The sequence below is a fragment of the Phacochoerus africanus genome, chromosome 2 (assembly GCF_016906955.1).
Source record: "Phacochoerus africanus isolate WHEZ1 chromosome 2, ROS_Pafr_v1, whole genome shotgun sequence".
NCBI lineage: Eukaryota > Metazoa > Chordata > Mammalia > Artiodactyla > Suidae > Phacochoerus > Phacochoerus africanus.
This window is the reverse complement of record NC_062545.1, coordinates 226,003,938-226,021,965: the sequence shown is the minus strand read 5'-3', so window position 1 is coordinate 226,021,965 and position 18,028 is coordinate 226,003,938. Positions and strand designations below refer to the sequence as shown.

General features: G+C 42.2%; 1 protein-coding gene across 2 annotated transcripts in view; it reads left to right on the top strand.

Annotated features, from left to right (window-relative positions):
* The window catches only part of TRPM3 (transient receptor potential cation channel subfamily M member 3), a 529,690-nt gene that overhangs the window by 456,586 nt on the left and 55,076 nt on the right, over positions 1–18,028 (top strand). For both annotated transcript variants that reach the window (XM_047767762.1, XM_047767760.1), the window contains 3 exons: positions 3,890–4,030; positions 10,701–10,829; positions 15,370–15,621. In XM_047767762.1, coding sequence (XP_047623718.1) covers positions 3,890–4,030; positions 10,701–10,829; positions 15,370–15,621 — 522 coding nt within the window. The remainder of the gene's footprint in view (positions 1–3,889; positions 4,031–10,700; positions 10,830–15,369; positions 15,622–18,028) is intronic.

Genomic DNA, 18,028 nt, shown 5'->3' with positions numbered 1-18,028 from the left:
CAACAGCTTTTGACTCACTTTTGACTCACTTTTAGTTTCAGGACCAATGTGTCTCCCTCTATGATAGGATTCCGTGACCATCTTCACTAAAGATCTTAGCATAATCGTGGCCTCCGAACCTCTTCAAGGACAGTAAATGAGATTTTGACCATTAGCAAAATCCTTGGTAGTAGTAATATCAAATCTTTATTGAATACATCAGCAGAAGAGTAAAGAGTGTGCACTCTGGACAGAAATTCTGCCCCATCACCTACTCACTGTGGGACCTCAGATACAATTTCTCAACCTCTAACATAGGAATAATAAGTGTTATTATTCCTAACTGACAGGAACATGTAAACTATGTAAAAAGTGTACACTAGTGTAGACCAGTGCCTAGCACATGATAAATGTTGGCTAATATTGTTATAATGGTGATGAATGCTTCATATACACTTACTTATGGAATGCTCACAACAATCCCACAAGGTAGGTGCTATTGTTATCCCATTTTACAGATGAGGAAGCTGAGACTCAGGTTCAATTGCCCAAGGTTATACAGCTAATTAGCAGGGAGGCCAGGTTTAGAAGCCAGGCATGTAGACTCCATTGGCCACAATTTTACCTGATAAAGCTAAGGGATGCAAAGAATTTCTTCCTCATTTCAATTGTAGATGCTCAGCTGGTTTGGTCCACCATGTAGTAAAGAGAATTCCAAAGGTGATAACATTGGCCTCCTTGACACCGGAGTCCAATGTGTCAAGAATGATATGGCCTTGACTTTGGCATACATCCTAGGAAGGCTCAAAGAAAGATTCTAGGAAGGTCATCAGAAGCTAATGCAGTATTCTTTCTGGTTGGGTCTCAAGCAAAAAAACAAAAGAGGCAACTCCCATTCCTGCTAAGTCTAGAGGTTTGAGAATCTGATCTTCTTAGGAGCAACAATAAAAGATGTATCTATGAACTGAGAGCAAAGTCTCCTTACCAGAGAATAAACCCTGCCACTGCCTATTGAGAACCCAAGTAGAAGACACCACAACAGCCTTACTGCCTGAGCTGATTCTCCACAGGCTGAAACAACAGAGAAGCAAAGGAAGGAAGGGACATGTGGACTGGAAAAGTCAGGTCTGGACAGCACTTGTTTTTAAAGTGGCACTTCCTTTGATTCTAATGACAAATTCTATTAGTGCTGGACCACTGGTCTCAGCTCACCCCAGACAGGATTGGAGAATGCAGCTTGTTGACAATTCCACTCCTTTCATAGGATGGATATTTGAGCTTCTGTGTTAGACCTAGTCCTATGTGCTCCCTTGGTCTGGGACATTTTCCCGTGGCCCTTCCAAAATTTTACATGAAATATCCACCTCAATTTGCTTCACTTTAGTATCCTTTAATAGCTTAGTTCACCTCAAAGCCTCTTTCCCAGACTTGACATCTGTGTCCAGCTAGCAAAGATTCTGAAATCCACATTGTGCAGTCTTGTCTGTATTTGACCCGGTTACAAGCTGCTTTAAGAAATGTAGGCGAAGGAAATGCTTGACTCCTGGGAAAAGAAATCAACAAAATCAGCAAGTTAAGCTGCTTAGGCTGGAATTACTGAAATGTCATAAATGCTTTACTTAAACTGTGAAAGACAAGACTTTTTAAAAAATGCACTCACTTTGGAATATTTTTGAATAATAAAGGCAAAACAAATTGTGTTTTTGCTTTTGTTTTACCTACCTTGCCAGGTAAATGTCTTGACTTTTGCCTGATAAAGTTCCAATACATCCATAGACCCAAGGCATTTGTTATAACTCTTTGGGGGAAGCTACTGTCCATAGAGGTTACCCCAAGATGCCTAAAACCCTCCAAGATGCCTCTACTCTCATCTCATTGTGCATCCATATGGTCTTGTATTATTGAGCATATAAATAAGCAGAACTGAAGTAGGATAATTATGTTAATGTAGGTTATAAATTATAGAAGACAAATATGTAACTTCAGAGTTTCTTGAGGTCAGTGATGGATATTTATAGAACCCTATTCCTGTCTGGTATGCTATGTTCATCAAAAAGATTGATTCAGCTCACTGATCAAAATAAATTCTTAGGCCATAGTATGGAATCTTACTTATTCATGAAATCAAGGTATTTTTCCAGCCAGAGGGCCCATAAAGGAATGGAAGTTACCCTCTCCCCAAATCCTATGGTTACAGATTATCTAGTGGTTGTCTCTCTTCTCAAGTTCAAGACAAATTATTTTGGTAATTAGATTCTCAACTTTAAATATTCCCAATCCTTTTTCTTATCCCAAATCCCTATCGGTCTCTGAGCAGTTATAAGATTTTACCCTGTTCTCTCACTTACTAAAAATTTCATTTCCCAAACATCATTGAACTAACCTTGTCTTAGAACAATATTGAAAAAAGTAAAGCCAATAAGTTATGCTGTAATAATGCCTAATATCACACTTTTTTTTTTCTTTCTGGTGAGAAATCCCAAGTAGATCATTTCAATTAAGAGTATCTGAGGAAGTCTTAATTCACTTTCAAGATCAGCTAATCTTTACTGATCACTTAAGTGTCAGATGCTGATTGACTTGTAGACCAACCTTATATCAGGTACTATTACTACCCTTATTTTATAACCAAAGAAACAAAATCTCAGGTTAAAAGACTTGCCCAGGGTGCTACAGATCCTGAGTGGCCAGGTTGGGACTCAGTCCCGTTTCCAAGTGGCCAGTGCCTAGAACTTTTCACCCTTGGGATCTTCAGCCATCGTTGGGGTATCCATCCTTTCAGTTGCCACCCAGGCAGGTGTATGTCTGCCTTTTCTCAAATTCTGCCTTTTTTTGTGATGTTTAATCATTGCTGATGTTCCTGCTATCGAGAATGAAAAGAAAATCATGGAATTCTTAAAGAAATCTGCAACAACCTGGAGACGAGGGCCTTCCCAGCTCAGGCCTGACTTCTAGTCCCATTTGGTTGACTCTCCCATGCAGAGCAAAGCAGTGGGCCCAAGAGTCACCAAACTAACACCAGCAGTAATTTGAAACCAGGGAACCAAGACTTATGCCTAAGGGTTGAATAGATTTCCTAAGTTCCAGGTACTTCAGATAACTTACCCTCTTGAATATTTATACCTTTGAATAAATTTGGTATTACTAATCCAGTTTGCCTTTGATTTAAGGGTCATTAGTTTAAGTAGAGAAATACTTTGAACCCAGAGCTGCCTGTTTGACAATATACTTAGGGAGAGAGGGGCTGGGAAGAAATATTCCTGGCCTCTCCAGGTTATTCTCTTTCTCCCTCTCAGATCTCTGGGTGTCTTCCATCACCATACTTTCCAGAGGTCCTGGGATGGAAGAGAAGAGAATGGTCAAGAAATATCCGTAAGGGAGTTCCCATCATGGCTCAATGGTTAACAAACCTGACTAGTACCCATGAACATGCAAGTTTAATCCCTGGCTCCACTCAGTGGGTTAAGGATCCAGTGTTGGCATGAGCTGTGGTGTAGGTCGCAGACAAGCCTCGGATTCCATGTTGCTGTGGCTATGGGTGTAGGCTGGCAGCTACAGCTCTGATTCAGCTTCTAGCCTGGGTACCTCCATAAGCTGTGGGTGCAGCCCAAAAAGGACAAAAGAGAAAGAAAGAAAGAAAGAAAGAAAGAAAGAAAGAAAGAAAGAAGAAAGAAAGAAAGAAAGAAAGAAAGATAGATTCGTAAGGCCTTCCCTCCCAGGCAAAGCATACACAGACTCTTTGTGTAACGCAAATTGACACTTAGGTAAGGCACAAGTTCTAAATCTCTGGGAGCCCAGTGGGAAGCTCTTAGGTTCTGTGGACATGATTTCCCCACCTGTGAAATGAGCGCATTGAATTACATGCTCTCAGAACCCTGCCATGATTGTCATCGGTTCTCATCCACTGTAGGCAATGTTGGGACGAAACAATGGGGAGTCCTCCAGGAAGAAGGATGAAGAGGAAGTTCAAAGCAGACACCGTTTAATCCCCCTGGGAAGAAAAATCTACGAATTCTACAATGCACCCATTGTGAAATTCTGGTTCTACACCGTAAGCATCTTTCCTTTTCTCCTTTTTAATGGATGGTCACAAAGAGCCAACGTCAGGGTCTCATGCACCTGCGTGGTTTCCTTTGCGAGTCATAAAGACCACACAGGCAGGAATAACAGTTCTACGACCTTGCTTTTTCCTATAGCTTTGCAAGATTTGTGGAGTTTGTGAGGCAGCTTCCACAGCTTCTACATTTCTCCTCCTCGAAGAAAATAAAGGAAATGGTAAAAGTGAGAACTAACAGAAATAGAGGTGAGATGAATATGGGTCTAGTCTAGAAGGGAAAGAGAGGTCCTTTTATGAAACACATCCCTGCTCTGGATGGGTATGTGCTGGATCAGAGGTGCCCCTGTTGGATGCTAACCCTGGGTTTGAGGGTACATTTGGTGGGTGAGGAATGAGCAGAGTGTTAGAAGGAACACCCCTACAGATGGAAAGATGAAGTGTGTAATACTCCCAATCTGGTGGTGTCATAAAACAACCTTTCTTGCTCTGACACAGTCCAAAAACATGCAAACCAAAGCAGCAAAAACCACACAGAGCAACCTACAATCACAGCAAATATCATTCGCTAAGCACACCCTGCAAATATTTTCTGGCCACAAGATGAAAGATTATCCCTGAAATGTCCTCCTGATAGGTAGAAATGGTCTGACTCTTGGTTTTCTGTCTATATTTTTCATAATATTTTAAGCTGAAGGTGAGCTTTGACCCAGGTCATCTGTTATTCTCTAGTCACTGTGGAGCTGTGCCAGATGAAAGATCATGCATCTGTATTATTGGCCTTTCTCACAACCAGCTACACGCCAGTCACTTGAGTCAGTGATGGGATAATCCAAATCTGAGGCCTCAATGACGTAGAGGACTAGATGAGGTCCTTTTTGTGTGGTCCTGTCTGCTGACAGTCAGCGCGGGCTTTAAGCAAGGCTTTCCCAACCTCAGCACTGTTGCCATCTGGGGAGAATAAGTCTTTGTTGAGGAGAGCTATCCCATGCTTTTTCTGTGCTTAACAGCACCCTGGCCTCTGCCCACCAGGTGCAGGTGGTGATCTCCTGCCCCCAAATGTGGCAACCAGAATGTCTCCAGACATGGCCAAATGTCTCCTTGTGGAGAAAAAAAACTGCCACAAGTTCCAAACCACTGCTTCAAAGTATGATCTTAAAAAAGGAAGGAAATTACCAAAATACAAATAAGACTTTTTTTAGTCAAGTAAAAAATTTAAGTTTAATGTTAAACTACCCCCCCCAAAAAAATAAGACATGCAAAAATCATTTCTATGTATGTATTGCATGCAGATATTTGTTATTTTTCCCTTTTAGAAAACAACTGAGTGGTGGCACGCATGGACTTTGGAGTCAGACAGCCAAAGTAGAAATCCTATCTGGGCCTCTATTATTGTGCGACCTAAGCAAGTTACTTTAGCACTGTTCCCACTTTCTTAAGATGGGGATAATAATAGTACCTACTTTCCTAGGTTTGGTAAAGATTAAATGTGTTAAAATATGTAAAGCACTTAGAACAGTGCCTGAAACACATAAGCACAGTATAAAAGTAACTGTGATTATTCCTAGGTTTAGTCCCATTTCAGAGCAATAGTCAGTGTTTGATTCATCCACCCACTCAATGATGATAAAATATCATTTATTGAACACCTACTATAAGGCAATGTTCTATGTGCCTTATATATGCTTTTCCTAATCTAACAATTGATCAAGATAACATTTTTACTTCATTTTATATCCATCTTTGTCCTTTCTCTTGTATCAGATTGCCTTAATTGTCTTAGCCCAGGACAGAGCTTGGCAAACCATAGCTCACAGATGAAATCTAGCCCACTGTCCGCTACTGTGGCCTGTGAGCTAAAAATGGTTTTTACATTTTTAAAGAGTTGAAATAAAATCTAAGGAAGATACATCAAAATTACATGAAATTCACATTTCCATGTTCAGAAAAAATGTTTTCTTGGAACATAGCCAAACTCATTCCTTACCTATAATCTGGCTGTTTTTGTGCTACATCTATTGAGCTGATCACTTGCAGTAGAGTCCAGTTGGCCCACAAAGCCTTAAAAATTAACTATCTGGTTCTTTACAGAAAATGTTTATAGACTCCTGATCTAGAGCATAAAAGAAATCAGCAAAAGCAGTATCAAGAATTACCTATCACCTTTCCAAATAGAGTACTCACTTCTGTTATCTTTCCAAAGCATCTCTTCTTAATCTCTGTCCAGTATTCACTTTACTTCCTTAATTCCTCTAGTCCCCATTTATTTACCCGAGGCAATTTGTTACCTAAGACTGTCTTTAAATCACCAATGCCCTGGCCAGGGGTCCTGAGCCTTGGCTATGCATTGGAATCACTTGCAGTGCTAAAAACAAACAAACCAACAAACAACAACAACAAAATGACAAAAAACAAACCCTGGGCTCTAGTTAATCTATATCTTCATCTGTTAAAAAAAAAAAAAAATGCCTGGATTCTGTTCCTGGAGATTCCTGACATCATTGGCCTGGAGCACAGTCCGGGCATCAGGATATTTCAAAGTTCCCAAGTGGTTGTAATGAGTAGCGAGGAATGAGAACCACTGTCCCAGACAAAGGGCTGAATTTTCGCCCCAGTATTTCTAAAACTTCCATGAGGATAAGGGATAGTGTTAGGAATGAAAATTCCTAGCCCCACCACAGACCCAGTAAATAAAATCTCCAAGGAGGACCCCAAGAGGCTGTGTGTTTAACAAGCTTCCCAGGTGAGTCTTGTGGTCCGGGAAGCTCAGGACTTGCTGCTTTCCTTGTATCCTATACTGCAGGTTATGAGGCTGCCTCTTTGAGAATAGGAGCCTGTGTATCCACCTCCCTTCTGCATGGCTGACTGGGTCACCTTCAGCAAACCCATCAGACTGGATGCTCCAGTCGTGTCTGATTGTGTTTGCACAACGGTTTTTAGAAATCCATATGTGTTTTGACAAAGCACAGGCCTCAAGAAGTAAATGGAGAGGAAGAGTCTTTAAAATCTTTAAAATCCCCAAAGATGCTTTAGATTAAGAGTCCCATTTGCTTTTTTGTGTGTTTTTTCCTATAAGAATAGTTCCCGCTCTGATTTCCAAAATTATTCTGAAAGGTAGGACACACCTCACTTCTACACAACCCCACTTCCATATCTTAGCAAACATCTGGGGAGCAGATTCAGTTCTCTTCTGTTCCAAGAAGAAAGGAGGCAGGGATCCAACTGGTTCCCAGACCAGTTTGTGATGGGAGCCTGTCTTAAGTGCCCAGCTAGAGAGGATGCCAATTCTGGGTGCAAAGTGGTTCCAGGACAGAGGGCACCGCTGTGTCCTAGACTTCTCCAGCAGAAACAGACTGCTTCCTCTGCTGACACCATAACCCTGCCACGCTCCAGTGGCAGTAGGAAAAGGCCTGGGAAGAAGTGAGGAGTGGCCAAGCCCCACCAGGTATCACCAGACAGCTTCAGCAGGCTTTGGGGCTTGCAATTCATACTTTAGGAGTCATGCATCTTGGTTAATGGAAAATTTATAAAAATGTATAAGCAAATAAAATACAAATTCATATATTTCATTATTATCCTTACTTAGGAATCAAAAGGCTATGTTTCTTTTCAAAGCTGTGTTATGAAAGACACAGCTTGTTAAAGCTTACAGAATATATACATGTATATATGTGAATATATTCACACACACACACCATTGAAGCATGTCATGTTAGGATAATCTACAGCAAGACCCTATGAAAGTGCTTTCTAAGATAGGTTACTCACAAGGCAGCAGTCAATCCTCGGTTGTGTCACTGAAACATTTAAAGCCCTATTTTTGTAAGTCCGTATTTTGAGAATTGTCCCAAAACATTATATTGTAGCTTGATAATGGAAAGAAGGGCATTGTAGAGTAACTGTGATTTAAAGAACAACAGGCACTAAAAAGGATGATTGTGGAGAAAGCATAAGCAATGAGGTCAATTGTAAAAAGAGAAAAAAAGGAGGAAAGGTATAAAGAATTAACAGTGGGGGAGGGGTAAAAAGGAAGCACTGAGGGAAGAGGAGATCAGAGGAAGAGAAGTTTTTTTTGCGAAAAGAAGTGTATAATCTTATCAGCCACCATTCACTGGGCATCCATCCTGGGACTGGACATAGACGCATATTCCCCTCCCCCATCCTTCCAAAGCCTCTATGGGGCCAGTAGGGATCATCTCCATTTCACAGATGGGAGCCCCAGGCAGGTAAAGTGATTTATACAATAGGATACAGCTGGGAAGTATGTGAGCCAGGATTTAAGTCCAAGTTTCACTGACTTTGCATCTACATTCCTTCCACCAAACACTCGTCGCTCTACCAAACCCGTACACTAGACCCATGTTCAGAGGACAGAGGCAGATTGAAGGAGTTATTTAAGTATGAAAATGCAGATATTCTGCAAGAATTATGTGTGTGTCATTGAGCCTACATATGACAAGAGAAGACAATGCTTTGGAATGTTTTGTAGTGAGTTGGGTAAAATGATAAAACCTGGGAGTTAACAAGCTTCATCAGCAGCAATGGAATTTGATCCAGCAAAGAGAAGGAAGTAGGCAAAAAGAGAGGAGAATTTCAGGTCAGAAGGAGGCTGAAAGTATATTTGAGGATTTAACCACTGAAGTCCTTTCCTTGTATTTTGTAACATATAATACACAGGGGCTAGAAAGTGGATGCCAGTGTATAATGGTAAACAGGAACCATATGAAACAAATCACATTTTAAACACCATCTTACAGGATTTCAAGTTGAGCAGACTCTTGTCAGGTGAGGTTTTCAGGTGCTAAGGATCCTGAAAGGTGGGGTGGGGAAGGAACTGAGAAGGGTTATAAATAGCAGTCCCGGGAGGGTGGTGTGAAGGAGCAAATCTCTTGGGGGTCGGGGGAGGAAGAGTTCTGCTTTCCCTCAGCATTCTCTTGCTGTCCTCTCACTCCCGGGCATGCTCTCCTTCGACTCCCACACATGTTTGCCTTTCAGGAGATGAGAAATTATATGGTTGTGTCTATAAATCAGTGTTATAGGATCTCAGAAAATAGCTTTGATGCATGTTAGGAAATTATATATTTCTTGGAAAAGGAAGAAGAAGAAAGCGAGATAAAAAGTAAAAAGGGGGTAAAAAGAAAAGGGGGAAAGAGAAAAAGGGGGGAAAATGAAGGGAAGGGAGAAAAAGGATAAAAAGAAAAAGGGGTTTAAAATATGTGACAAAAGGAAGAAAATGAAAAATGGGTAAAGGGGGAAATGGAGTATAAAAAGGAAAAGGGGATAAAGGGAAGATAAAAGGAAAGAAAACAGAAGAAAAGCAGGATAAAAAACCGGAGAATAAAAAAGGAAAGGGGGAGGGGAAAGGTCCCATTAGTAAAGAAAGCATCATTTCTCTAGCTCTGCAGGGCCTTCTGTTCCCCTATCTATCACCCAGCCAGGCTGCATCTTTCTTTACCTTCTGAGCTGTCTCCAGAACGAACTGTATCCCCAGAAATCTCAAGACTCCATCCTTTTGCCCGCACCTTGTCTTATTCTTTGCTAGCTCAACTCCAAAGAGCACAGATCTCAATAAACTCGAGAGTTTCTATTCAGAGCCCCAGAGGCCTTTAAAAACTGGCCAGTACTTTCTACTTGAAGCTTTCCTTAAAAAAAAAAAAAAAAAAAAGTTTAACTTCTCTGCCTTTTCTCCAGAGGCTCCTCAGCCCCTTATGAAAGAACGTCACCCGCCCTCCTGCACTCCGCTGATCTAAACAAACCTGAACCCTGAGGTATTTTCCTGAGACTCAGTTCCATTCAGAGTTCAACCTTGGAGAATTAAACCTCATTCCAAGCCACAGTCAGCCTCACAGACTTATTCTTTCCAATAAATTGCCTTGTCTTCTCTTGCCTTGCTGCAAAGAAGCAGAAACCAGGAAGGAATATCCCAGCTTGGACAGGGCAGGAAAGTGGTGCCAGGGATAAGAAGTTAAAACCCTCCCAGGGCACTGCCAAGCCAAACACTTTAAGATAGGAGGGGAAAAAGAGTTCCCACTGTGGCACAGTCAGTTAAGATCCAGCATTGTCTCTATGGAGGCTCAGATTCCATTTCTGGCCTGGGAATTTCATATGTCACAGGTGCAGCCAAAAAAAGGAGGAAAAAAAAAGAGAAAAAGACCTTAACTCAGAGAATTAAAGTGGGGCTCTGAAAAAGCCTGGGCTATTTTTATGTTGATTTGAGCAATTTACAAGTAGAGCATGGGTCTGCCTTTCCTTCTTAGACTTCTGTATTCCTGGCATTTTTTAGGCAAAAAGCCCATCATGCTGTCCTAGTTCAAGGACCCAAGGCTCAGGCATGAGAAAGAGCAGCCCCTGAGAGCAGAGATTCCCTTTCTAGGCAGGAAGACATGTGAAATGGGGTAATTGCAGAACAAAATGGTGCGTCATGATAACATGGGTACAAGCAAAGTTTTGGGACACAGAAATACACCAGGATCAAAAGGAAGAGTGTACATCAAATTATTTCAAATGTTAGCCTCTTAAAATTCTTTTGATAGTTTAGAAGTTCATCGCTTTGCAAACTGTTAGTCCTACTTGCCGACCTTGTTATGTCCTCCAGCACCGTAGCCTTGCCCGAGGGCGGGGCTCCCAGGTCTCTGCAGCCAGAGCACTGTATTGTGTTTCCTTACAGCTGGCGTACATCGGATACTTGATGCTCTTCAACTATATCGTGTTAGTGAAGATGGAGCGCTGGCCTTCCACCCAGGAATGGATCGTCATTTCCTATATTTTCACCCTGGGAATAGAAAAGATGAGAGAGGTAACTGCTTTCATTAAAAAAAACAAAAACAAAAACAACCAGAAAGACAGTGGTTAGTTACACTTGTGGATGAAGGGGATCAGGGAACACTCAGGATCCCAATTAAGCCAGAAACTTTCTCTAATGCTGCCAAAGAAATATAGGACTTGGCTTCAAGGGCTGCAGACAAACCTGGGAAACTTTGGTGTGAGTTTATAAGGTTATAACTCCACCCGTGCTTAGACTCTTGTCTGTTTTCTGCTAGCATAGCTCTTGCCCTCAAGAAATTCTCCATTTGTTTTCACTGGCTATTTACACCTCTCTTTTCTGGTCCTGATAAACATGCCTTTTAAATATTTTCTACACTTAAAAATTTTTTTTTACGTCTTTTAAGTTTTCAACTCTTAACTCCTGTTCTAACCCCTTAACTCTGGGTCTCTGTGCACATGGTCCTCCAATACCTGTGATTCTGAAAATGCATTTCAGCAGCTCTAGGAGGAACTGTGCTTTTTTCACTAATTGACTCCCTCCCTTGGTTAATTCCTTCTCAACATTTCTTACGCCCATTTCTTACGCGCCAGCCTCTGCACCAGCCCCAGGCAAGTTGAACATATTTTTTTTTATCCTTCAGGCTGAGGGCATGGATCCCCCTCTTTTCCCTCCAACCCCATACTGTCAAAGGAGCCATCAAAAAGCCACCCTCCTGTGACTTATTGGAAGTAACAGCTAGCCTTGGGAGACATCATAGACTCAGAACCCTTTGAGAGAATGTAGTCAAGCAGTAATCCACCAGAGGGCTCTGCAACCCTGCCCAACACTCCTGAATCCCATGCTCAAGCCCATCAGGGAAGCAGGTTTGTGTGGTATGAGGATTCCTCTGTATTTCCCCCTGGAACTGCAGTCAGCTGGAGAGGATTTTCTGGAAGAATTAATCCCTATCAAGTCTATTGCAATCTCAAGAGCTGTGGAAAAACCCTGCTTGCTGTCCTATAGCGAGTGAGCAAATATATTGGGCTCCATAGTAAAAATTCCTACAGACCCACAAATTCACCCTTGCCCTCATTACTAAGACAGGTTAAGAGGACCTTACTGTCATAGGGCTTAGCTTTAAAATGTTCTCCGGAGGAAAAAAAGATGCCATCAAATTGGGGTCATTTTTTTAAAAAATATGCATAAATATTTAGAGCCCTTCTCATGGATTTTTAAAGCGCTTTGGGGAATTTAAATTCTAACCAGCATGCCCCCATCCTGAGAGTTTGGAGGTGGGTACACTGGCCCTATTTTATAAGAGGCTTTTTTTTTTTTTTTAAATGGATGCCTTTGCCTTGTTCCAACTAGTTGTCTACACTTAGGTTTTCCCATTCATAATGCCATCCACTTCCTGACCAGTGTTGTGCATTTCCCATTTGTAAACTGAAAAACAGTAATAAATTCGCTCTGGTCTTTGTGTAGCTCTCTGAGAACTGAGGCCACTGCTGCTAGGGCCTCTATTGCTGTGAAGTGCCAGCTCGCTGGCTTTGTGATTTAAAGCCCAGATGCATATTCCCTCCCCATGATAAGCAGAAAAGGGAAAGACTTGAGCAGGGCGACTGGAATCTCTCCAGGGACTAGACTGGAAGAAGACAGGGAGCAGTCTGTACTCCACGGACTGTTCTGGAAGAGGCTGCCAAGCCGGCGGCCTGCCAGGAATCTCAAGGCCTGGCTATCTATTTCTCCTGAGGCAGCATATAGCAGCAGGGAGGGCGGGCAGGGCTTTTTAGCCTGGGGTCAGCAGGGGGTCAACCTAGAGTCCTTGTTGAAGAAGCTGTGGGGCTGGAAGCATTGGCTACCTAAGTACTTGACCTTTCCCTCTTCAGCCACTGGTGAGGTGGCCCCCTTGCCACTTCCCCGGCATCCCTGGGCTCATTAGGGAAGTAAGAACTGCTCCTGTGCCTAGGATCCCTCCTTGAGCAGCCTCAGAGCACTCGGGCCCCCCAGACCTCAGTCACAAGGTCCTGGAAACAGGGAAAAGTTTCATAGGCTTCCCTGCCTTCCCAGGGCTATACAAGGAGGGCTTTGTGGTTTCCCACTCTGCCCGCCCCTTCCCGGCACCACATACTTATGTGCATAGTCACTAAACAAGCCTGGTGATCCCTTAATAGCCCATAACTGCTCTCCCGTGAGGTAGGCGGGCCTTCTCTTCTGTGGGGCTGCCTCCTGCAGCTCCATTGGGAAAATGGTGGTTGGGAAGACATCCCTACTTGACTAGGTATGGGAACTAAGACTCAGAGATTAAGCAATTTTTCTGCATTCCACAGCTGCAAAGCAGAGGTGGGTCTTAAGCGGACTGACCCAGCTCTAGGTCCACCGCTCTTTCCACTCCCCCAGTGGTTGCAAACTGGAGCACTCCTCAGAGCCCTGCAATCCCAAGGTACCTAAGAGCTGGCTGGAGAAGGGAAGGTGCCCTTTTCACTCCTGTCTCACCCCAGTCAATCTGATCTTTTTTTATGTTGTGATTTCACAAAAATTTCATTGTTTTAAAAAGTTATACTATAAGCCTTAGCAAAAGGATAGAAAAATGCCAAAGCATTCACTACCCCCCAGCACTTGCTTGCGTGCCCATGTGCACCATTTGCTAGTTAAGATGGAGCTTGGGGGCCAGAAGCCGTCAGAACAATAACTGCTGCAGGAATTCCTCATGCGTAGAACAGTGGCTCCCAACTTGTCACTGGCATGACCTGGGAGCTTGTTAGAAATGGAAATCCTCAAACCCCACACCAGGCATACTGAAGCAGAAAGGCCAGGAGCATGGGCCCAGGCAATTGTGTTTTCACCAGCCCTCCAGGTGCTTCTGGTACATGCTAAGGGCCAGGGTTGAGGAATGAGGCTACCAGGTGGCCCCTGGTATCTTGCTCAAGCCCCAGTCCTTTCTTATTATGACCTCCCTTCCTTAATATTTCAGGGTAAGGCAAGCCATTAAAGGGGTCTTGGGGATTCAAATAGCTGCTGATTAGACCTGAGCCCAGTCTCTGCTCTCCACTCTGTTGAGAGGTCCTTAGTCAGGAAAGGGGTGAGTCATGGCTTGAGGAGGTGGAAATCTCAGAGGTATACACCAATGATTCGTGAAGTAGCCCTGCTACCTAGCCTCTCAAGGTTCCTCATGTCCTGGGGTGGGTTATGGTGCAGTATGGGTGGCAACTCCTACTCTCCAACTGTGCATTTCATAGTGTGGCAGCAAGAAGTACTCTAGATTTAAGATAAGAGTACCACCCAAAGCTGGGATATACAAAGGAGTGGAGAAGTGCTGTGAGGTGTCTGTGCCAATAGCCAACAAATACTTATTGTCTCTTATGCCTCAGGCCCTGAGGAACAAAGAGTCGGTCCTCAAAGTTGACAGTGTAGGGGAGAGAGCAAGATAAGAGATGGAGGGATGTTGAGAAGGATGCATGGATAGATGATAGCCAGCCAGCCAAGATACATATAGACACACATATGTGCACACACAAGATTTCCATGTAGTGATAACATCTTCAAAAAAGTAAAGTAGGATAATGTATTAGTGACTTGATGATGTGGGGACCACTGCAGGGGGAGTGATCAAGGGAGTTCTTTCTTAGAAGAGGAAATTTATAGGGAGAACTTGAGGATGTGAAGGAGCCAGATAAACAAGAATCTGAGAGAAGAAAATGCCCAACTTGAGGGAACAAGTGCAAATATCCTGAGTATAAAATGGATTTGTTATACGTAAGAGCAGAATACTATAGCCTCAGGGAAGGGAGCAGGAAGAATACGGTGGGATTTGAAATGAAGCTACCATAAGGAGTTCGGATTTTTCTGTATTTGTAATGGAAGCCACCACTTACCATAATTTGCCATAGTTTTTGTTGTTCATATGTCTCAAATCTTTCAAATTGGGGTATGATTCACCTGTGAGAAGACAAACCTATGTGTACATACAGCTTGATGAGTTTTTTCCCCTACCCATGCAACTGTGTACTCACTACCCAGATCATGGCTTAGGCTGTTTTGGCTTTCTCTGAGCTGCTCAGAGAATGGATTGAGGCCAGGTGGGCAACAGTGGCAGCAGGAATGCCAGTTAGAAGGCTGTTGGAATCATCTGGGCTGTTTGATGTGGCTTAGGCCAGAGTGGCCTCAATGGAGGTGGTTGAAAAGTGGTTGGAATAAATTGTATTTAGAAATAGAGGTGATAGGTTGTGTTGATGCAGGGGATATGGGCATGAAAGGGAGGAATGAAGGAGTCCTAAATTAGTGGCTTGAGCTATTCAATATGGGTGACACTGTTTCCTGGGATGAAAAAGGATTTTTGGAGATTTGCCGGGTATTAGAAATAATTATAATTTATAGCACAACCCTAATGCATGCCTTAGAAATGTTACGCATCCCAAAGGATCAAACTCAGTACTTATACACAACTGAGCTAAGCTGAGGCCAGCCAGCCTCTGAGTACATACAGGTGGACAAAACAAGCTACTGATGCAGCTAGCAGACCAAGCACTTTCCAGCTGGGCTGAAAATAAAAACAGAAATCAGACCTAACCCCGGTCTCTTTCCTGCCTCTTAGATCCTGATGTCAGAGCCAGGGAAGTTGCTACAAAAAGTGAAGGTGTGGCTCCAAGAGTACTGGAATGTCACAGATCTCATAGCCATCCTTCTGTTCTCTGTTGGAATGATCCTTCGTCTCCAAGACCAGCCCTTCAGGAGCGACGGGAGGGTCATCTATTGTGTGAACATCATTTATTGGTACATCCGTCTGTTAGACATCTTCGGCGTGAACAAGTATTTGGGCCCATATGTAATGATGATTGGAAAAATGGTAAGCAGGGTCCTCTGATTCCATGTTATAACCTCTCAGAGGAGTGGTTATCACAGAAAGAAGGAAATAATTCATTTGGACCTGCTGTCAAAGTCTGAGATGGCGCTGGGGGTGTTTTATATTTTTAATTGCTTTGGAGTGTTCAGAAGTTTGACTACATACATATATATATGTATAAAACTGGAGAATTAACCATTCCTCATTCACTTCCTGACATACATAGATATGTATGTGTGTGTGTGTATATATATATATATGTGTGTGTGTACAACATCTATTTTATGACAAGCACTTGAGTAGGAATTAGGTATCTAAAGACACTCAATGAGGCAGATGATGAGAGAAGGGCTTAACCATACATGTGTGAGGATGCTGTAACAGAGATGGGTATAAAATACCACAGGTGCATAGAGAAGGTTGGAGGGGAATCTTCACATGGTTACATTTTAGCTGAAAATTGGAGAAGGTATGGGTCTCCACTGTAAATTTTTAATAGGTTCCTTTTTTTCTTAAGTTCTAGAAAAAGTCTTTCCCTACACACTCGGGAAAAAAACTGAGGTGAATTGAGTTAGGTTGAGTTCGATTTGAACATTAAGTTCTGTCAGTATATCATGTGTTTCATTACAAACATACTGCCTTTTAAAAATAAGGTTCCAGAATGAGGCTTCTGCTTATTCCTAAAACCCATGTACTAGGCTAACATGCTTCCCCACATATGGCTGTGCATGTTTTCCACTATTCCTTGACCATACACCACTTTCCAGACTTTCTCTATAAAACCTGAGACCCAGTTGGACAGCATCAGTGTGAACCTGGGAACTCACGAGTAAATTGGCTCCGTCTCCAAACTCACTAGAGGAAGAATCAGAGCCTGATGCTCAGACACTGGGTGCTTTTTGTCAGTTACCCCACTTTTCAAAATGTGTCCTCTGCTTAATCTTTATAGGGTTATGTGTGGAGAGCCCAAGTACATCCATTTTACTGTGGCGAACAGCTCTTGCTGCAAAGCCTCATTGCTATTATTCTCCACTCCACTTTCATTGTGTGAGCTGTTAAAACAGTTGGACAATTGGTCAACAGATGTCCTGAATTGCTCTCACTCAAGTTTTACTATTTACATCACTGCTATTTACCTTTCAGTAAGCAAGTCAATATTATGTAATTCTATTAAAATGAAGCTTCAATAACAAACTTCCTACAAAAGCCCTGATAAACTCATACAAAGTGAGGGAAATTTTGAATCTAAAAGGAAAGGGTTATGAGCAAATTATTTACTGTCTTTGAGATGTGGTTTACTCCTTTCCAAGTAGTAATAATAAATGCACATCTTGTAAGGTTGTGGTGATAATTAGAAATAACGCATGTTAAGGGGTCGGCAGTGTCTGGCTCACAGACATTTGATACATTGTGTCTGCTATTATGTTCATCGTTTGTTCAAGTACAATGGAAAAAGGGAAAATTGGAGAGCATACTCATTCTGCTCTATTCCTAATCCTTTGGTACAAAAGCTTGGTGTTTATAACACCAGCAATGTTTAGGGAAAATATCACAAAGCTATTCTAGAGTGGAAAAACTTGTATTCAATAAGCTTGAGTTACTTACAACTGCATCCCAGTTCATTTAGGGGTTTTTTGACTAGAAAATGTGTATCATATTCTACTACTCAGACTCATCATCTTTTTGGTTCTTCAGTAATGAATTTAAGATTGTGGTGAAAATTTCTACATCTAAAAGCAGAACGTCTCCACTTAGAGTCTCTGGAGGAGGTTTTGGAGGAACTGTGAACCTTCCACACAATTTATATGTAAAAAGGTGTGGCGGTATGAATTTTTTCTGGACAGAGAGATCAAGCTTCTGTGAGATTCTCAAACATATTCTCAAATGGACCCAGTGAAAGTCAAGAACAATAACAGCTACAACATGAAGCCAAAATTTCTCAACCTTGACACTATTGCTGTTTTGGACAATATAATAATTTGTGGTAAGGGCTGTGCTGTGTGCATCATAGGATGTTTAGCAGTATCACTGGTCTCTATCTCTGGGTGCCAGTAACATGTGTGTACATGAATGCACATGTGTGTACAAACACACACAGATGCACGACAACAAAACTGTCTCCAGATGTCGCCCTGTGTCCCCTGTAGAGCAGACTGGCCTCTGAGAACCACTGCATTAGACGAATATGTAATCTGATTGTTTTTTCTCATTGATACCTTATCTTTTTCAATAAATCAGGAAAGACCCAAACAAACCAGATATTAGTTTTAACAGGTCGGGTTACACTTAGATACATGAAATAACTAAAGTTACAACAATGCAACAAGATTATTTTAAAATCCATATCTCTCTTTAATTATGGCATAAGTATTCCCAGTTTTGATGAGAATGAAACCTTACGATGGAGTGA